Below are 21,680 nucleotides of genomic sequence, written 5' to 3' on the forward strand. Positions count from 1 at the left end.
CAGAGAGAGAGGGGGAAGCAGGCTCCCCACTGAGTGGAAAGCCTGATGTGGAATTCGATCCCAGGACCCTGGGATCATGACCTGAGGCAAAGGCTTTAACCCACTGAGCCACCCAGGTGCCCCATCTGTTGGCTGATTCTTACTCTGGCTACCTCATGGTCTCAAGGTGGCAGCCACAGCTCTGGCTGTCACAACCAATCACCTCAAACTTAATGGAGTAAAATGACAACCATTTGATCCTACTCATAAATTCTGTGGGTCGTAAATTTGGACAAGGCTCAATGTGGATAGCTTGCCTCTGCTCCACGATGTCTGGGGCCCTAACTCGCCTTCCATAGGTTTTTGTTTTTTAAGGTTTATTTATTTATTTATTTTGGAAGGGGGGAGGGAGAGATCATGAGTGGGGGGAGGGGCAGAGAGAGGAGAGAAGCAGACTCCTGGCTGAGCGGGGAACCTGATGTGGAGCTCACTCAAACAACCTCCAAGATCACAACGTGAGCTGAACCTGGGTCAGACACCTGGGGCACCTGGGTGGCTCAGTCGTTAAGCATCTGCCTTCAGTTCAGATCATGATCTCAGGGTCCTGGGATCAAGCCCCACATTAGGCTTTCTGCTCAGCAGGGAGCCTGCTTCCCCCTCTCTCTATGCCTGCCTCTCTGCCTACTTGTGATCTCTCTCTCTCTGTCAAATAAATAAATAAAATCTAAAAAAAAAAAAAAGAGTCGGACACTTAACTGACTGATCCACCAAGGCGCCCCTTTTCCACAGTTCTTAAAAGCAAGGAAAACTGTGGCACCTAAAATAAAAAAGTAAAAGGTTTAATTTATTTATTTGAGAGATATCGCTTCTCGGCCTTTTGGCTAAGATCAAGTGTATTTATTTGAGAGAGTTCATGGGTGGGGGGGAGGGACAAAGGGAGAGGGAACAGCAGACTCCCTGCTGAGCAGCCCCCCCCCAACGTGGGGCTCAATCCCAGGACCCTGAGATCATGACCTGAGCGGGAGGCAGATGCTTAACCAACTGAGACACCCAGGTGCCCCAATAAATAAAATATTTTAAAAAACATTTTTTTTTTAATTAAAGAAAACCTTCCAGAGAAACTCCCTATTGGATGTGCATGCTTGTCTCATTGGCCAGAATTTAGTCACATGCTTAAGCCTAAAGCAATCAGTGGCAAGGAAGATATAAGTTGCTCAGCCCATGGCATGAATTTCTTTCCCTTTGCCTGACACCTGTTTTCGGGATTGCCTTGCAGTTTGGGATGGCCATCCAACTGAAGGGCTTCTTAAATTCATTAACATATGTAAGGAATTTAAAACAGTTCTTGGCACAGGTTAAGCCCCACATATGTATTTATTGCTCTTACTCTTATTTTAGAATTTTTTTCCTTGATGCAAAGAAAACTCTTCCATGTGTTCCCTTCGTTCCTGCATACTTCACTAGTATGAGGATGTGAGCTCTGGAGCTGTGGTGGCCATTTTGTGGCCAGGAGGCAATGAGCCAAGCGTATGAAGCTATTCTTCTAAGGAAGGTAGAACTAAAGAGTAGGAAATTGGGTCCTTGGTGACATCAGTGAGGCATTGCACCAAAACCCCAAAACTCCTAACTCCAGGCTTCTTATTAAATGAGATAAACAGGGCTCCTGGGTAGCACAGTGGGTTAAGGCCTCTGCTTTCTGCTCAGGTCATGATCCCAGGGTCCTGGGATTGAGCCCCGCATCGGGCTCTCTGCTAGGCGGGGAGCCTGCTTTCTCCTCTCTCTCTCTGCCTGTCTCTCTGCCTACTTGTGCTATCTGTCAAATAAATAAGTAAAATCTTAAAAAAAAATAAATGAGATAAATGTCTTAAGTCATGTTAATTGCAGCCAGAGGTATCCTCACAAATTGATCTCTGTATACCCAGCATAAAGCCTAGAGAAGGTAGTCAATTAATATTTGCTAATATGGGGTGCTTGGCTGGCTTAGTTGGTACAGCATGCATGCGACTCTTGATCTCAGGGTCTTGAGTTCAAGCCCCATGTTGGGTGTAGAGCTTATGTTATCAAATATATATATTTGCTAACATAAGCTCGGGTGGCTCAGTGGGTTAAGCAGCTGCCTTCGGCTCAGGTCATGATCTCAGGGTCCTGGGATCGAGGCCCACATCAGGCTCTCTGCTCAGCGGGGAGCCTGCTTCCCTCTCTCTCTCTCTCTGCCTGCCTCTCTGTCTACTTGTGATCTCTCTCTGTCAAAAAAAAAAAAAATCTAAAAAAAAAAAAATATATATATATATATATTTGCTAATAAACATTTGAATCATATAGGACATATCTGAATTCTGGCATTTGACCCTTTTCAATAGGCATGCCAGAATTACAGTCACAAATCCCTTCTTGGAGATGCCAAGGCCTAACAAAAAATTTTGATCTGGATATATTTTGGTTTGGCCTGGTCAGTATTCATTTCTCCTGGTAAAGCTCTTCAATTTTCCTTTGGGGACTAACTCCCATTTTCCTATTCTTTCATTTAGTTGACCACGTGACTCAGGTTAGATCAGTCAGAGCACTTCATCTCCAGAGCACGGTGGCAAGCCCTCCCTTGTCCCCACGCACAACAGCCTCTGTATCCGCTGTTCCCTGTGCCTGAGACATGTCCTATCACTCTCCTGCCACCATGAAGTCTTCACCTGGTCTGTTCCCATTCATCCCTTATGTCTTAGCTAATACCACCTTCTCCCTCAAAACCATGCACCTTCTGCATGGTGTACTGGGGTTCTTACTGCTTTCATATGTCTAAAAACTTTCCCATCCTACTTTTCTGGTGACTATCTAGGGTCAATCAAATGAAATTGCCAATGTTCTGCCATTTCTAACCTATAAAACTGGCGATTTTATTTGGTTCAACCTCATATTATTTTAGTAACCTCCCCTCCCCCAGAACATACAACCCAGACACCTGACCCCCACCTGGCCAATCAAAGCATTACATTGGATACTACAGGCAGAGCAAGAATGTCATGTGACTCCAGTCAGGCCAATCAGAGCCCGCCCTTGTCCACCCCCCCCTCCTTTAGGATTGGAGGAGATTTTGCCATTTTACCTTTGGGGCTATGGTGCTAGAAGCATTAAATCTGTGTCTGTAAATAAATGGCCATTTTCCCCACATGTTGTTGAAAAGGATGAATCTGAGCTGAGAGAAACAGAGAAGAGAAATGAGTGAATAAAGTGTCTGGGTGAAACTGGGTCTGACTTTCAGTCTCTAAGGCAAAGTTCCTTGTAGCTTTACCCTTGACAGTCTGCTCCCCAGATTTATGAGATAACAATGCCCACTTTTTAGTTCTAATCCAGGGAAGCTGCATTCCTGTCATTTGCTACCTAAAGACTGACTAATTCATGTCCCTGAACTTTGGGGCAGGGTCAGAGAGCTCTGCTGGGCTCCCAGGCTCCTGTTCTTCCTACAGCAGTAGGGCTGTGATCGCCCTCAGCTCTGGGAGGGCAGGGACCGAGTCTGTCTTGGTCACTCCCGGGTATTCAGTGACCAGCCCAGGGCAGGCACAGAAGAGCTACTCAGACATTTCCCTTGGATGATACTATGCCCTCTCTCACCTAGTGTACCTGTTTCTTGGGTTTAGATCTCTCAATTTTGAAAAACAGCACGGCTTTGGCATTGACTGATAACTCTCTACCAAATGAAGGAGTTACAGGTGAAGGAAGGAGGGTGGAGTGTTATCCAAAGAACTGAACTAGAGACCATGTGGGTCCCAAACATGTCGGGTAGATGGCAGTTTCTGGTTCTGTTTTGAAGACACACACACATCCCACCCCACAGCCGGGGTCTCCATGAAAATCAGACATCATATATCACTTCTACAGAAAACCCTCCACTGGCTTCTCATAGCTCGGGGAATAAAATCTGGACTCTTGACCCCAGCCCACAAGGCTCTGCAGAATCTGTTCCCTGCTTGCCTCTCCACCTCCTCCCCTCCCGCTCTCTCACTCGCTCCAGTCCAGACATACTACCTCTAAAACACTAAGGACACTCTTTCCTCAGGGCCTTTGCATGTGCTATTCACTTTGCCTGGAATGCTTTATCCTGGCTCTTTCTACAAGGGATTTCTTCAGCTCCAGCATCATACTCCTTGAGCCCCCAATCTAAAGTAGGCCTCCTGGTCAGTCCCCGTCCCTTCCCGTTCTCATTCTTTCCATGGCATTTATTTACCCCCAGACACATCATTTATGTGCTTGTTTACTCTCATCCCCATGCCTAGAATATAGGCTCCATGGGGGAGGGGTTTGTTTTATTTGGTTATTTTTTTCACTGTTGTATCCCCTGCACAGGGCCCAGTACACAGTACAGGCTCAAAAAAGCTTTATTGGGCGAATCGGAGACAATATAGTCAGATGGTTGGGTGTGCAGGATTAGGAGACAATAAAATTTCCAATCGTAGCTCTGCCATTTTGTGGCTGTATGATCTTGGGCAAACTCCTTAACCTCTCAACTTCAGATTCCTGCTCTAGAAAAGTGATTGCACACGCTACACAGATCTGCTGCAGTGTATAAATGCAATCACGTTTACTGAGTAACTCCATTTTGCTGGGCTCTGGGTTGCATACTCTCTACTTGCATCAGGGAGGGTTCGTGAGCACAGTGCCTGGCGTGTGGGAAGCCCTCAGTATCCAGGAGTCGTGATGATGGAGATGGATGTGTGGCTGGGCCACTGGGTGAGGGAGCCTCATGGCCTGTGAGTCGCTGGTGCTTCTGTCCTTGCTGCCTCCCACCCTGTCTGCCCAGATCCATCCCCCTCCCTCCTGCTCTGTTTCTATTTCTGTCTTCCTCTCCTCCTCCCCAGGCCTCAGGGGGCCCCTGGCTGGCAAGAAGCCTTCCTCCTCCTTCTCCAGGATTGGGAAGCAGTTTCCACTGCGGGCCTCCCCCTCCCCAAGGGCTGGGGCATCCCACCAGACCATCAACCTACGTTCCTTCCCCAGCCACAGCCCTCAGCCTCACCTGAGAAACTCTTCTCCCCACACCATCCTTTGTGTTCCCAGCAGATTCCTGCACACAGGACCCCTCAGATTCCAGACCCCGGCCAATGATCATTTTCCCTCATCCCCTCCCCAAGGCTGACTTTGGATATCTATGCTCAGCTAAGGTCTTTGGGGCCATTCCTTAGCTTCCAGACAGACACCAGAGGCAATACAGTGCAGCAGTGAGTGACAGAAAGAGGGGAACCTGCCAGCTCCCCTATTTCTTCATTTGGGGGCCTTAGGCAAGTGACTTTCATTTCTCCTTGGTTCAGATTCCTGACTGTTAAATGGGACCAAACATACCTACTTCAATTAGCTGACCCACCTCAGAGGAGCTGTGCTGAGCGCAATGTGGAATGGATATCCAACAGCTATTCAGCACAATTCTGTGGTTAAGAATACAGAATCAGAAGTCAGGCTGCCTGCCTTTTTAAATCCCAGTTTTGCTACTTTCTGTGCTGGTTCGGTGACCTCGGGCAAGAGTCTTAACTTTCCTGGGCCTCAATTTCCTCATCTGCAAAATGGGATAATAGCACTGATATCTAGGGTTTAGAGGGTTAAATGAGGGCTTGGCACATAGTAGGCACTCACTAAATGTTAGCTAGTATTATTTTTATTATTCCCCACCTCTAAGTCTCTCAGGGGACAGGAGACTATCCCGAGTCTCCCGGGTCCCAACTAGCCATCCCTTCTTCAGTCTCACTTGAGTCCTCATGCTGTAATCCAGGTCACACACACACACACCCACATACACACACCAAGACACACAGACACACACAGAGGTCAGCAGAGCGGCCTCAGACACAGAAAAAAGTTTAATTCTGCTGCGGCGGAGGGTCCCGGCTCCGGCAGGGAGGGGAATTTGGTTTTGGACTTTGTTCATGTGGGGATTTATTTGGGAAAAGAGGAAGGAATAGGGGAGAGTCTGGTCCTTCCAGTGGGACCTGCCCGGGAGAATGTGCAGGGGAAGAGGTAATCGGGAGAGATAGGGAAACAACTGGACAAGAAATGGGAGGGTGGAGGGAGAAGAGACGACGGGACAGAGAAAGGGGACACAAATAGGGAAGGGACAGAGAAAGGGGACACAAATAGGGAAGGGCAGACACGTAAGACAAAGACGACAGGGGGCAGGACAGAGACGAAGGGGACAGAGAAAGCGGGACCCCAAGCCAGACCCGACGGGACCAGGGAAGTGAATGGGGTGGGGGTGGGGGCTTTGGAGGCCGCCGCGGGACAGAATAGGATCTAGTCCAGCCAGATACAAGAAATGGGCCCCTCGCCCCTGCCCCGGGTCCCGGGCGGGGGGAGGGGGCTCGTGTCTCAGTGCTGCAGTGTCGGGGGGCCCTGCCCCTCCCCGCGCTTCGCTGTGTAAGGCACCGGCTCCAGCGAGGTCCGGGAGCGCGCGGGGGGAGGGGCAGGATGGGGGCGAGGAGTCCGTGGAGGAGGGGGGCCCGGCTGCCCGCCCCCTAACCCCCTCGGGCCCGGGGGGCATGACCAAGAGCCGCAGACGAGGGAGCCCCGCCCCCCCAACTCCGAGGACAAGAAGGGCAAGTCTCCGCCTCTAGTCCGACGACTAGGCGCCGTGCTTTCTCCCAGAGTCCTGCCCCAGCGTCCGTGCGGCTGGGCGTTAGTTAGTCCGCGGCACCCAGGTGTCCCGGCGCCCGCCCGTCGCTCACACGGTACTCTCCAGCATCCACTCGGTGCTGGTAAAGGCCAGGCGTGCCCTGGCGGAGCCCAGCCCCAAGTCTCCGTCCTCCCCGGCCGCGCCCCCTCCGGCCCCGTCCAGGTGTGGCGTGGACCGGTGGCGCTTTGTCCGCCGGGCGCGGCGCGGGTAACTGTGGCTCTGGAAGAGTGCCCCGTAGTCCCCATCGAACGAATAGCGCTGCTGCGGCCTCGGCCGAGCCGGGGCCCCCCCAGGAACCAGAGCTAGAGTGGGAGGCGCCGAAGCTGGCGGCCCCAGGGCCCCAGAACGGCTCCTCTGAGGGCCCGCCGCTGCCCGACACTCCTCCCCAGAGGTTTCCTCAGACGGCAGTAGGCACAGCGAGGTGGCCGAGCCGCCCAGGGAGCGTCCAAGGACGGTCTCTGGCTCCGCGGTAGCCGTCTCAGCTGCGGTGGCCTTGGCCTCGACCGCCACTGCGGCAGCAGCTGGGGACGCCACCTCCCGCAGCGCCTCGTAACGGTCTTGCGCCGGCGGGGGCGCGGCCTGCGATGCACCTGCACCGTTGGTCTGTGAGCAAACGTGGCTGACCCGCGGCGGCGACCTGGAGGTACCCTTGACACGGCGGCCATCCCCGTCGCCATAGACCTTATAGCGGATCATGAGCAGAACGATGAAGACGAGGACCGATGCGACGATGACGCCCCCGATGGCGATGATCATGGTACCGCCCAAGAAATGGGCCCTCAGTGGGCGGCAGGGTGCAGGATCCCCAGCGGTAGTAAACTGCACGCAGCCCACCACTCGAGTGGCCGGCAGTGCTGTGGCCCCATCGTCATAGACAGCCAGCACGCACAGATCATAGGCGCGACCCGCTGCCAGATCATTCACCAGGAAGGTCTGGCTGGTGGATGGGATCATCCTGCAGGACAGGAGGGCATCAGCACTGGGTTAGCATCACTTCGTTTTCATGCCCCACCCGTGGTGACCAGGGGAGACCAAACCATGTGTCCCTACTGGTATTTCACCCTCTATGGGATAGTAGCAGCCATTCAAGCGACAAATTCCCATCCTGTCAGGACCCCTGCTGCGGGCCATGGCCCTCCTCTGCGTGCCCTGCCCTCAGACCCACTCCTGTGGTGTTTTGTCACCTATTAGGTAGTATCTGCCATTCCTGCTCCCTCATCTGCATATCCTGACACACACACCACTACCACCACCACCCCCCACCCTCGGCAAGGGAGGGGGTGCTACAGCTTTTAAGGCCTGCCCTCAAGGAACATGCCACCTGGCAGTGTCTCACTTTCATTGGGACAACTGCCATTTAAGGTCTACATATTTCCACCCTTTAAGGGCCCCCATACAACAGGCCTCATCTCGTTTCCTGTATGTCCCATCCTCACTCAAGCGGATGCTGAGGTCAGCTCACCCACTCTGTCTTACTTCAATTGGGACAATGGATGCTCTTCCAGTTTCTCTTTTCTATGTATTCCCATCCTTTCTGGGGAAACTCAGAGGCCACGGCCCTCACCTGCATGTCCCACTTCTGGGTAGATACATCAAGCTGTGTCTGTCTTCTGGGACAACTCCCAAACCCCTCAAGTACCTATTCCCATCCACTAAGGGGCCATCTATAAGCCACTCCCCTTTTGATTGAGCAGTGGCTTCCAAGCCACACTCCCAAGGCCTCCTAGGGATGGTTTCCCTACTGTGCCTAGGGCCATGCCCACTCTGCATGTCCTGCAATCAGTCACTCTGTGTGCACACTCTGCCCCATACCACCAGAGGTCATGAAATCATGCCCCCCACCCAGATAAATTTCATCCGTAATTGGGTCAAATGTAACCAAGCAACATGCCCCATTCTTGCTATCGGCCCCTGCCCTCCAATGAGGATCATTGTAAAGGAGCCATTATGCTGACAATGTCTCGGAGCCTGTGTTTGAGTCTCTCTGCCACTTGCTAGCACTGTGACCTTAGGCAAGTTTCTTAAACCCTCTGTGCCTTGCTTCCCCAGAATGGAGATATTAAGATCATCATAAAGATAGTGTGATGTGTGAATAAGTTAACACACCTAACACCTGGCACCCAATAACTTCATCATGATTAGCTCACATCCCACCCTGTGTTGGCTAGTAACCCTTGCTGTGGCTCACACTTTATTGCCAACTGCACTCTTCCACATCTGTAAGACCGTTCCCACTAGGCCTTGACCCTCTTCTATTTGGCACGTCCCTTCTGGGCTGTTGGCTAAGCCAGGACTGCCATGTCCACATGAATTTGCATGCCCAGGACTCAATCTCACAAGCCTTCCCCACCTCCAAAACTCTTAGTGGGTCTCCAGAGACAAGGACTGGGGCCTCCTCTGCCTGGGATCATGCTGCAGGAGCCCTGTCTCCTGAGAGAGGCCACACCCCCATCTCCATGGGCCTCTTCTCTCTGGGAAACTTCACATTCCCTCTGACCAGGCCAGCTCTGGTCCTGAAGCCCACCTTAGCTCTGTTACCACCAAGGGCCACCCTTCAACCAGAAGATTTCAAATAAGCCTCCCCCCAAAAGGCCTACCTACATTTCCGGTGGACCCCCCTTCCTGCCATTTCACACACTGCCCCCACCCCATCCAACCTCGGACCCCTAGCTGTATGTCTTCCTCATCCTCTCCTCTCCCCTTCCCAAGAGGCTTGGATACCTCTTGCTCCTTCCCCCAAAGTAGCCAGTTGCTAGGGACTCCCCACTTTTCAAGGACAGAGGCTGGCTCCTTAAGAAAGCCTCAGCTGGTGTGTCTCTAATTGGCCGCAAGACCTGAGCAGGCAGCAGATCAGGTTTCTGGTTGGTCGTCACCTCCGCCCATGGCAGCAGTGAGGAGGTTAACCCCTACAGCACCGGAGTGCAGGGATCTGCAATGGGGGGACAGGGGACTGGAACTGTGGCCTTAAGGGGAAAGGAAGAGACCAGGGGTTTGTTGCCCTGCTGGGGACAGAGGGCCACCAACATCTGTGTACATGCAGTGTCTGAGGATACTCCCCACACCCCCACACACAGTGGCCAAGGGTTAAATAATGAAAGAGAGAAAAAGAGAGGTGGAGAGTCACAGAAACCAAGAGTCATTTACAGAAATGTATTCTCCTTCTCCCCTAATCCCTGCCTGGCAAACAGCAGGTGCTCACTAAATGTCTGTTCAATGTCAAAAGGGCAAGATTAGCAGTTAGAAGGGTAAGGCCTGGAATCCTGGCTCTGCCACTTTCCTCTGTGACCTTGATCAAGTGATTTCCTCCCACTGAGTCTCAATTTCCCTATCTATAAAATGGGAGGGGGGATCATCACTGTTTCACAGCAGAGCTGGTTAGATTGAATGAGGTGGCACAGGGCCTAGTGCAGAGCAAGGGCTCAGTGCCTTAAAAGAGCCGGAGGGAGAGAGGGTACAGGCAGATAGAGGCAAAAGCAAGAGAATAACAGAGATGATAGGAGAAAGTAACCTTTTAATGTCTGTCTATACCGAACAGACCTGTCTACACCAGAGCAAGGGCTTCTAGCCTAGTGGATGGTGGAAATAACATGGGTGTTTATAAAATGGGAGGGGGCATTATCACCACTTCGCAACGAAGTGGGTAAGATCAAAGGAGCATTTATTTATTTTTCTCATACTTTTCCTTTTCTGTTCTGTAATGTACCCAGTGGGTTGATACAGTAACACTGGTATGTAATCTGTAAATATAAATGTAACTATACATATGTAAGTGTGCGAATATAGTTCATGTTCCAAAATGTTTAACTGACAAGGTAAATGGCCAGACACCTTTGGCCAGCAGTGATGTAGACCAGGAACCCCAGAGAGTAGGAACTGTGCTGGGCATATTAACGTCTGGCTTGTGTGGGGTCTCAATGAAGATTTACTAAATGCCTGAAAAGCAGAAAGAGATCATGAGACAGAAGTAGAAAGAGGAGGGGACAGGGCAAATGAGAGCCCAGGACAACTCCGCACAGCCATCTAGAGAACCGAGGCTGAGCAAGAAGGCCAAGGGGCTGCGAAGATGAAGGGGAGGGCCCCGGGAGTCAGTGGGCGGGGCGTCCTGGGACTGCAGCACCCACCTGTAGACCAGGGAGTCATCCACGGAGCTGTTGTACTGGACCTGGTACATGCGGATTCCGGGTACAGGCCTCTGGGCGGGCCAGCGGATGAGCACCGAGTTCGAGGTCAGCTCCGCCGCCACGAGCCGGCGCTCAGCAGCTGACTCGTTGGCACCAGGGCGGCCGGGTGTCGCTATGTCGGAAGAGCCAGGCTCGGTGAGAGGTGGCGGGGCTGCCGGCGGGGGCGCCATCAGAGGCAGGGGCACCACGCACACCTCCACAGGTGCCGTGGCTTCCCCGGCGGCATTGGAGGCAATGCAGGTGAAGGTGCCACTGTCCCGTAAGGTGGTGATGGTTACATCCAGCGTCCCGTCCCCCCGCACCCGGGTCCGGCTTGAGTTCCCCAGCAGCCGCCCGTCGGGCGCGACCCAGTGCACCACGGGTTCGGGGTCCCCCACGGCGCGGCACCGCAGGCTGACCGCCTGGCCCTCCACCACCAGGGCCCGTCCCCCCGCCTGCCGCGTGATGAGCGGCGGTTCGCACAGGAACTCCTCTTCTGGGATGGACCAGAAGTAGCGGTCGGTGAGGTGCTCGGGAGTGGCGCATGTCTCCAGGTCGTCTTCCCGGGTTAGCCGCCGCAGCCAGAGCAGCTCGCAATTGCAGTGCAGCGGGTTGCCGCCAAAGCTGACCGTGAGCGGCGTGGGCGGCTTCGGCCCCGCACCCTGGGACCGCAGGAAGAGGCCATCGGGGGGCAGTTTATGGAGGCGGTTGGAGGTCATGTCCAGGCGAACCAGTTTGTGCAGCTGCACGAAGGTCCCTTCAGCGATGTGGTCGATGAGATTGTGGTCCAGCGTAAGGGTGTTCAGGTTCACCATCTGGCCCACAGCCTCCCACGGCAGGGCCTCGAGGTTGTTGTAGGACAGATCCAGGTCCTCCACGGTGGAGAGGAAGGCATCAAAGGCAGCAGACTCCACCCGGCGGATCTGGTTGTTGCCAAGGATCAGGTGGCGGAGGTTGCCCAGGCCGCGGAGCTGGTCCCCGCGCACCTCCGCCAGGCGGTTGCTGTCCAGGTGCAGGGCGCGGAGGGCGCGGAGGTCGGCGAAGGCGCCAGCGGCCACTTGGCCGATGGTGTTGCGGGACAGGGTGAGGTGCACCAGGCTGGTCATGTTGGCGAAGTCCCTGCGGCGGACAGCCGCAATGAAGTTGTCCGTGAGCCGCAGCTCCACCACGCGCCGGTCGATGGCCGGCGGCACGAAGAGCAGGCCAGTCTTGGCGCACAGCATGGTCAGCGTGGGCGCCACGTTCTGGCAGATGCAGCGGCCGGGGCAGGGCTGACCACGGGATGCCCCAGCCCAGAGCAGCAGCAGAAAGGGCAGGGCAGCAGGCGGCGGCGAGAGGAGCGCCGAGGTGAAGGGGCCCGGAGCCATGGTGCAGGGGGAAGGCGGGAGCAGTGGGGCGTGAGACCTGCGAGGGAAGGGGACAGGATTACGCAGGCACAGGGCTTGACCACCAGCCTGGCCAACCACTGTGTCCCTCCCTTCCCGATACCCGCGGCAGAACAGTGGCAGGACTGCTCATCAGCGGCCATGCGTTTCATCGTTAATGGACAATATTTCCACGCTGGTTGATAAACTTCACTACCCCACCCCTGAGTGTCCCAATCCCAAATCTGACTCTCCTCCAGAAGGCCCAGACTTCTTATGATTTCCCAACCAGCGGGGTAACACCTGACTAAGCCTGGGCCTTCCAGTACCCACTTAATATTCGGAAAACTCATGGCTGACTAGGGTTTAAGGTCATGAATTTCAAAGCCAAAGCCCCTGGGTTCAAATTCCAGCTCTGACACTTACTAGCTGTGTGACCTCGGGCAAGTGTCTGAACCTCTCTGAATCTCGGTTTCTTCATCTGTAAAATGGAGATAAGAACAGGCCTTACCTCTGTGAGGATTAAATGGGTTAATGAGCATTATGTACTTAGAACCACACCTGGCCCATGAAATCTGTTCAACTCATGTTGGTGATTATTATCACCATGACCATGGAGTGCCCGCTATGTGCCGGGCGTAGAAGTGTGCACCATCATTAAAAGTAAGTGCTCTGAAATCATACAGACCAGACTTCACGTTCTGGCTCCCCCACTTGCTCGCTTGGTGATCCCAAATGAATGTTTCCCCTAACCTAGGCCATAATTTCCTGATTTGCAAAATGGGACGATGTTCGTACCATCTTCCCTGGGTTGTTGGAATGGTTCTGTGAGCTCATTCAGTGGGAGCCACTGAGCACAGGGTCTGTCACATAGTAAATATTCAGTGAATGTTAAGGGTAAGCCCCCCCCCCAAAACATATCCCCCCTTGGGAGTGGCAGAGGGAATCTGAAGGTAGGAGGGGCTGAGAAAAACACATGTCTTCTGGCTCAGCCTTGGGAAGTTCTTCTCTGAGCCAGGTTTCATCCTGGGCCCTGGTGAGCTCCCAGGCAGCAGGCAGGCTTTCATGCTCACATAAGCGGGCACTTACAAGGCCCCATACATGCCCACACTCTCACACACTCACGCTATGCCTCTGCTCCAGGCAAAACCTTCCGGCAGGGATTTCCCTGCGGTGCCTGCAGCCCACGACGTGTCAACTCCCATCACAACAAGGGGTGGGTGGGGGGTGAAGAGGAAAGGATGGGAAGGGGGCGTCCCTGAAACTGCTTTCACCCCACCCTGCACCCAGTCCCTGCCAGCCCACCTCCTAGGAATCTGCAGTTTGGGGCTGCAGCCTGCTGTGGCCCTAGGTCTTCCAGGCTGTAGTGAGGGGACCAAGACAGTCAGAGAGAGAGAGAGAGGTGAAGAGACAGGGAGACAAGTTGGGGGGGGGTGTGGACTGGCAAGAACAGAGAGAGAGAGAAAGGGGCAAAAAGAGAACTTGAGGCATGCCTGGCGGGCAGAGCATATGACTCTAGATCTTAGCGTGGTTAGTTCGAGCCCCACATTGTGCCAGGAGCTCACATAGATAAATAAGTAAATAAGCAAGTATGTAAATAAATAAATAAAAGGAAAGGAAACAAGAAAGAATCTGAAAGAAAGGTACAGAGGCAAGGAGCCAGTCTGAAGCCAAGAGAGACTGAAGAACAGAGAAGAAGACACAGAGAAGGGCACTGAGATCAAAAGATGAAGAGGGGAGAGCGAGCCAGAACAGGCAGGGGGCAATCTGAAGACACTATCGTTAGAGACCAAGAGGGAGGCAGAAAGAGATAGAGACGGAGAGCCAGTGCCTGGGATGCACAGAGGACGAGGGGCAGAGTTGGGGCATCCCACCGAGTCTCTGAGTGCCCCCCATTAATTGGTCTTGTGCTCTGTGCCCGGGAGACTGATCGGTCTCAGATAGAAAACCCTGGCCTGCCAGGCAGAGCTCCCGAGTTCGGAGGCCCGGCTCTTCACCTGCTCGTCTGCGGGGTCTCTAAGGCTCAGAACCCCAGTCTGTGAAGCACAAGTACACGGTTTTGCCTCCCACAGCTGGGGTGGGACTCAAGTGAAAGGAATAATAACAGCAATGGAAATAGCTAACGTTTATTGAGAGGCAGTGCGGCATCACAAGGAAGAACCGGGACCTGACTGCTGCGGCTCATACCCCAGGCCCCAGCAGCGTGACTTTAATCGAGTGACTGCCTCTCTTTGTGCCTCAGTGTGCTCATCTATAAAATGGGGGATAATGGGAGCAGCTACCTCATGGGGTTATTTTAAGTATTCAGAGATAATACAGTGTAACATGTTTAGGACAGTTCCTGACAGAGTAAACCCTGTATAAATATTAGCAGCCATCATCATCATTGTCATCATCATCATATTATTATTACTATTAGTAATTATTACTAAATATTTTTACTATTATTACTAAATATTATTACTATTACTACTAATAATTATTAACATATCATTTTTCTCTGGCTCTCTCTCAGCCACCACCAGGTCAGGTGACCAGGAGATCTTCCCACCTGCACACACGCACACACACAAATGGTAAACCATGTCCATGCCGCTCTCCAAATGCAGGGGATCACTTCATGTTGTGAAACTCTCTGTGCCCTTTTCCCATATCACCAGGAGACTTCCCTGTCCCCACCACCTTACCCATCCAGAGAGGGGATGCCTCCAGGCCTAAAATCCCCACCTACCACCCGTGTCCAGGCTCTACCATGAGCCCTGACCCAAACACGATGCTCCTGACCTTGTTGTCACCCTCACCCCCACCCCTTGGACACTGCCGTACCCTGCCCTGAAATCCATACCAGGCAGGGCTTCAGGCCTCCAGCTGGCTCAGAGCAGGCCCAATCACTCCACATCTCTCTCCCCAGCCTGGAGGACCCCACTCACCTCTCTGCAGGGAGTCAGGGCCTGGGCCGGTACCTGCAAAGGAACAAAATGATCCTATTAGCATCCTTCGGGCTCCTCTCTGAAGACCTGCCTCAGAGACCATCCTGGCCAAGGAAATCTCTGGGGTGATCATTCTCTCCGCCCTCCTGCTGCAGACTCTACACGATCTCAGACGGACCCAGGGAGTCTGGGCCTCAGGACTGTTCACCCTCCAAACCCAGGAGTCCAGGACTTTAACCCTTTGTTCTCTATGGGCTCACCAGGCCAGAGAACCCAGCCCCCTCCTCCCTCAAGACCTGGCATCTGCAACCCCTGTCTCTTCCTTCTTCAAACTCCAGAGTCTAGGTTTCTTCCTTCCTCAAGATCCAGGAACTGGCCTCCCAGTCACCTTCTCTTGTAGATCCAGGATTTCAGGATCCCAGCGTGTTACAGAGTTCACATCCCAGTCCACCAACTTTGTAGGAAAGAACCAGAGGCCCCCATCCTCGCCATCATACCATTGCCATACCAACATGTTGCGGACACACCAAAACCCACATGGACCCACAGTCCAAGTCTCCACATCTGGATTTCCAGGAACACACCAGCCAGATGTGTGCCCCCACTCTCCGTGGGCTCTTGGCCCGGCATGTGGACACACTTGTGTCCTTGGACGCCCACCTCCACGAAGGACCCCAGCATACCACAGGTCAGGCCACACAGGCTCGAGTCTCACTGGGCCAAGAAGTAAGGTCAGCCCCGTGCCAGGGAGACAAGCACGTGCATACAGATTGCCCTGCACGTATGAACAGATACAACCCCAATCCCCAAAGACCAACACTGACACATAAATGGACTCACAGCACAGACACACACCCTCCAGGTGGACACACCCGCACACAAGCACGCATGTACAGCACTGACTTTCCTTTGCACATTCATACATACCCACAGACACACACAGCAGAGAAACCTGTGTGCCCCCTTGCAGACAACCAGATTCATGCTTCTATAACAGACACACATGTGCACATTTGCCAACACACAGGGGCCCATACATACAACATATACTCACTTGCACATACAGGTGACACACAGGTGCAGGCTCTTAAATGCCCAGACACACTCCTAAACACTAACACAACTTCACATATCCCCAAGGTGCATGGTCACAAAACTGCTCCATCCCCACACCGCCAGATGCACAAATGCACACACCAGCAGATACACACCTCACACATACACAGAACTACAAGCACACACAGGCAACACAAAAACTGATACTCAATCAAGCCCACAGGCACAAAAAGATCCACCTTGCACACACATTCTGAGATGTTCACTCATGACAGACACATACTCACACAACAGCCCTGGGAGGGACATTACACACTTCCAAAATGCACATAAAATATTGAACCACAGTGGCATAGTCAACAGATAGGCATACATTCACACACACAGTCATGAACACGCATCCCTCCCAGCCCTGGGGTACCCCCGCCCCACCTACATCCCAGCTCAAAGAAATCCTAACATCCTTCCCTCCCAGCACATCCTCCCCCACCCCCAACCAAGGCACCTGCCAGGGCCTGAGGTCAGAGTTCAGCAGGTGGAGTCTCAAAGGGTTGGGGGGCTGAGTCCTAGAGCCCCGCTGCAAGGCAATCCTCCCTCCAGCCGCCCAAAGATCCCCCCCGGCCTGGCCATCTGTATGCCGGCAACTCAGGCAGGCCGTATCTGCGGAGATCTGGCGGGTGGGGGGATTGGGGTGGGGTGGGTAGGGAAGGGCCGGGTCTGTGCCCCTCCCCTCCAGCCCATCTGTCCATCCCTCAGCCTCTCATCCCTCCATCTGTCCACCTACCGGCCGCCCATCCCCCCCCCCACCTCCCAGGCACCAGGAAGGGGAAGACATGGCCGTCTCCCCCAAGGACCGCTGAGGACCCCCCAGTTGACATGGACCGAGGAAGTGGCAAACTCCCCTCCCCCAACCCACACAGAGGCCTGGACCCACAAGGAACGAGCCCCAGCCCCTAGCCGGGAACCTGAGGGGGACGCACAGACACACACCCTCAGAGACATGCAACCCGCAGACACACATACACACACACACACACAACACAAATGGACACCCAAACGGGCACACCCGGCTACACAAACCCTAGGATGGACATCCAACCTGGACCCAAACACCCAACGCAGCCAGCCCCGCGCACACTCGCGGGGGGGGGGGGGTAGGCGGGGGGTACCCACACCTGGGCACACAGCCCACGCACACACACCTGCACACAGCCCCTCCGATGGACGCGCGACAGCCCCCCAGACACACAGCCAGAGGGGCAGCCACTCAGGGGGACACGCGCGCGGCCGGACACAGCACCTCGGCTCGACACCCCGCACACACCCGGATGGCCACACAAGCAGGGCGCCGCACACGCCGGCGCCGGGCACACACAGGGCCGCGCGAGCGCACGCCGGGCCCGCCGCAGCGCCGCGGACACACACTCACGCTCGCACGCTCACACCCGCGCTCCCATCGGCGCCCCCGCCCGCCGCCTCCCGGGCCGCTGCGGGCCGCGCTCACCCAGCCCGGGGGGGCCCAGGGCCCGGCCCCGCCGCCGCCGCCTCGCTCCGCGCCATGGTGGGGGGAGGGCCGGGGGAGGGGGCGCGGTGCCGCGGGGCCGCCTCCCTCCCGCCTCCCGCCCTCCCTCCTGAGCCGCCGCCGAGCTCCGCCCTCCGCGCCGCCCGCCGCCAGAGCCCAGCCGCCACCACCGCCGCAAGGGGGGAGGGGGCGCCGACCGGAGGGGCGGGCGGGGCGGCCGCACCGCCCAGACCCCCGCCCGGGGACGCGCGGCAGACCCCTTTCCACTGCGGAGCCACCGGCCCGCCCCCGACCCCTCCCCAGCCCCACCTCCAGCCCTGCCGGCTTCCCCCGAGACCCCCCCCCAGACCACGCCCCAACTGGCATGGGGACTCGGATCTCGCAGCTGAGACCTGGGATCATGTCCCAATACCCAGGGGAACCTCAAACCATGCCTTACCTCTTCTGAGGATCCAAACCATGTTCTACAGCCACCCAGGAACCCACAAACCATGTCCTACTCTCCTTGGTGACCTCAGACTCTGCCCCATACTCCAGTGGGAGCCCCAGGCCATATCCCAGCACCCAAGGGGGATCCAGAGCAACCCCCTGCAGGGACCCTAAATCACACTATAACATTCAGGTAGACCCCAGACCATGCCCCAGCTTCCAGAGAGGACCCAAACCATATTTCAACATCCAGGGAGATACCAGATCATGTCTTACTTCCTTTGGGGACCCAAACCATGTCCTTGTGCATCTTGGGGGCCCCCCAGCCATGTCCTTCCACCCTCTAGGACCACGAACCATTCCCTGACCCCCCAGGAGGGACTCCAGACCAGGTCTAATTTCTAGGGGGGCCCCAAGATGTCTCTTTTTCCCCCTACCTTTCCTCACTACCTCCCATCAGACCCCAGATCATCCTTCCCTCTAAAACCCCCCTTGGTTTCCAGAACCCCTGATTTGTGCCAGATTCTTTCCCTCCTGTTCCTACTCTTTTTTTTTTTTTTTTTTGGACCCTGCAGACCCTTCCCCCTCCCTGTGACTTCCATGGATCCCAGGATTCTTTGCTCCTTCCTTGGTTAGACTCCTTTCTTGCAAAACTCCTACCCAATAGTTGACACCCCAGTCCCTCCCCCAAATCCCATTGAGTATCTCAGGCCACTCTCCACCTTTTTCTGAGATACTCAGAAACCAACAAGGCCTCCCCTCCAAATCCATCTTATGGCAGACCCCCAGCTCCTTGGCAGCTCAAACCCTTCCCATTTTTGGATCCCACTGTATCAAGGTCCTCTGTCAAACCCCTTCCCTAAATTCCTCCTAGTCACATCATCATCACTTGTAGCCTGCCCTGTCTCCCAGATCCAGGGCACCTCTGCAAAACCTCCCCTTTAGTGAATCTTGACCCCACTCACCACCATTAGATGCCCCCTGGGGACACCCACGATCCTCCCCACCAATCTCCAGATTCCAACATCACCACCGTTATCACCACCTCCAGCCAGGCACCACCACCACCACCCTGGTTCCTGATGCTCCCTGATGGGGTGTGGAGGTCCTGGGCTGGGAAGATGGAGAGAGAGAATAGTTAACAACCACAAAAGTGGACAAGCGTCCAGTGCTACTGTGCGCCAGGGATGGCACAGCTTCCTACATGACTCCATTGACTCCTCCCAGGTGCCAGATGAGGAGGTCCCATCACACCCCTATTTTACAGATGAGGAAAATTTAACCACATAGAGGTTAGTTAATTCGCCTCAAGTCACACAGGTAACAAATGGCAGGAAGTGAAAGGAAAAGAAGGCCATGGCCGGCCTGGGATGGAAAAGGGAGATCCACGGAGATGGGGAAACAAAGAGCTTGAGCCCAAGTATCTCTGGCCCTATCCACCTGTTGACCTCATCCTTTACCACTCTCATTTCCTAGCTCCCCTCAATGGCTTCCTACTCCTCCAACACACCCACTCAGTTCAGCCCCTGGGGTCTTTGCACTCTTTCCCCTTCCTTTTCATTCAAATCTTAATTCAAATGTGATCTCTTCAGAGAGTCCTTCCTTCCCCCCCTCCCCAGTTTCCCCCTCACCCTCCACCAATTGTCCAGATGTCTGCCACTTACTCTGAAATCCATAAAAAAGAAGATGGGTTGATGGATGGGTTGACGGATGGGGAGGTGAAAAAGCAAGTACAATAAAACGTTAATGGTAGAATCTAGGTGGTGGGTCTATGAGGGTTCACTGTAAAATTATTTCAACTTTGCTGCATGTTGGAAATATTTTCTAATATATATTTCCTAATACATAGTCACCTAATACTGGTGAGCAGGGGGAGTCTTCTAGAGACTAAAGAGGCAACAAAAGGTCCCACTATTTCTATCCCATCATCTTATTTTATCCCCTACCTAGCATTTATCATGCTTGTTAATAATGTCTCTTTATTGTTCACTTATTTGTTTGTTTCTTGCTTGTTGTCTAGTCATTGAAATATAAGCCTCCTGAGAGGAGAGGCTTGGACACCAATTCTCTCCAGTGTCCAGAACGACAAAGGACACCCAGTGGGTGCTCAGCAAACACGTGTTCTTGATAGCTCTCAGGAGAGGGCCAAGGAGGTAGGCCCACCCCAGACTCACGGCAGGAGACACACTCAGCAATAAACATAATGTCCCAGCCTGGGGTCACTAGAAGGGAAGAGGGAAACGCCCAGCGATTGGAGGCTGTGAGTTGGCCTGAAAGGGGGCAACAGGTGGAAGTTTCCTCCAGCCTCAATTCCTGCCCCAGACATTTTAATAGAGACCGGCAACCATTCTCACACTTGCACAATTAGGCCCCGCCCCCAAGCCTAGTTACACACGCACACACACCCTCACACCCCCAATCCCAGCCCCACCCCCCTCCAAGGCTCTGCCCAAAACAAACCGCCCCCCCCTTTCTGACATCAGGTTGCCCTCGGGCCCAGGTCCTACCCTCTTAGCCCCAACACTGCCCCCAGCACCTTAAACTCCACCCCAAAAGCATCTTTCAGTCCAGGCAACACTTGCCTAATTTAGATCCCCCATTCTCAGTTCCGCCCTAAATCCCGTTTCTTCCTCTCTAACGTAAGCCCTACTTTCCTTTAAGGTTAGCAGGGAGAAGCTCCCCAGGGAAACCCTAGGGCCTGGATTCAAAAATTAGGGAGCCTGGATCTGTGAAGCCTAGGTGAAAGCAAGTGGGAAGAGAGGAGATGGTCCCTCGTTTGTTCTGGGAGGACCCTTGAAGGAGTGGCCCCCAAACTGGAGCCACGCCCCATTGTGCTGACTCTCCATTGGATGGTGTATTCCGCTCTGCCTCTCTGATTGGTCCCTCCGCAATCCCTCTAGCCAAACCTCCTCTGTATTGGGCAGTCTCCAGAGTCATCCTCTCTGATTGGTCCTTGAGTTCCACATTCCCTGCTCCTGATTGGACAACTCCTCGTACATGCCTCTTCCTGATTGGATTGTTTGCAATCATGAGTCTGGAGGCTGACAGAAGTTCAACTACGTGGGAAGGAGGATAGAGAGAGGGGAGGGGAAGGAAAAGGAAGGGATGAACCGCTAAATTCCCTGCGGGGAGAGAGGGAGTGGCTTTTGACCACTCCCTAATAGCCTTGAGTTAAAGTTCTAACTGTGCAAACCCCTAGCAGTGGGGTTTCAGGCAGCTATTTTGGCTTCTGTGCCTCAGTTTATTCATCTGTAAATTGGGGATAATTATGATACCATTCTCTTGGGATTTTGTAAGGATTAAATGAGTTAACATCTGTAAAGGGCTTATAGAGGTACTTGGCACATAGGACGCCCTCAAAGAGTTAACAATTATTGGGCGCCTGGGTGGCTCAGTGGGTTAAGCCGCTGCCTTGGGCTTGGGTGGTGATCTCAGGGTCCTGGGATTGAGTCCCGCATCGGGCTCTCTGCTCAGCGGGGAGCCTGCTTCCCTCTCTCTCTGCCTGCCTCTCTATGTACTTGTGATTTCTCTGTCAAATAAATAAAATCTTTAAAAAAAAGTTAACTATTATTATTAATTTGATCATGTAAGTGC

The 21,680-nt window shown here is 54.0% G+C and overlaps 1 protein-coding gene across 7 annotated transcripts; it reads right to left on the reverse strand.

The window, feature by feature from the left end:
• Positions 1-5,784: 5,784 nt before the first annotated feature.
• On the reverse strand, positions 5,785-17,754 carry LRFN1 (leucine rich repeat and fibronectin type III domain containing 1). 7 transcript variants are annotated; one of them, XM_045076799.1, is made up of 5 exons: positions 17,640-17,754; positions 14,995-15,112; positions 12,576-12,630; positions 10,747-12,189; positions 5,785-7,580 (listed from the first exon to the last, which is right to left on the reverse strand). In XM_045076799.1, the coding sequence occupies exons 4-5, from the start codon at positions 12,150-12,152 to the stop codon at positions 6,674-6,676; spliced, it is 2,313 nt and encodes a 770-aa protein (XP_044932734.1). In that variant the 5' UTR covers positions 12,153-12,189; positions 12,576-12,630; positions 14,995-15,112; positions 17,640-17,754; the 3' UTR covers positions 5,785-6,673. The 7 variants fall into 7 exon arrangements, with proteins under 7 accessions (XP_044932734.1, XP_044932735.1, XP_012903165.2 ...); XM_045076800.1 differs by lacking the exon at positions 17,640-17,754 and adding an exon at positions 17,338-17,586 and having other exon boundaries at positions 15,080-15,112; XM_013047711.2 differs by lacking the exon at positions 17,640-17,754 and adding an exon at positions 17,338-17,586.
• Positions 17,755-21,680: the final 3,926 nt, after the last annotated feature.

The sequence above is a fragment of the Mustela putorius genome, unplaced genomic scaffold (genome assembly GCF_011764305.1).
Source record: "Mustela putorius furo isolate JIRA1106 unplaced genomic scaffold, ASM1176430v1.1 tig00000196_pilon_pilon_pilon, whole genome shotgun sequence".
NCBI lineage: Eukaryota > Metazoa > Chordata > Mammalia > Carnivora > Mustelidae > Mustela > Mustela putorius.

What these genes read in the sequence shown, in the direction of transcription:
- LRFN1 (XM_045076799.1), bottom strand. Translation starts at nt 12,152, where the DNA reads ATGGCTCCGGGCCCCTTCACCTCGGCGCTCCTCTCGCCGCCGCCTGCT. An exon ending in GATGACTCCCTGGTCTACAG is followed by an intron (nt 7,581 to 10,746) that starts GTGGGTGCTGCA and finishes CCTGTCCTGCAG; the next exon opens with GATGATCCCATCCACCAGCC.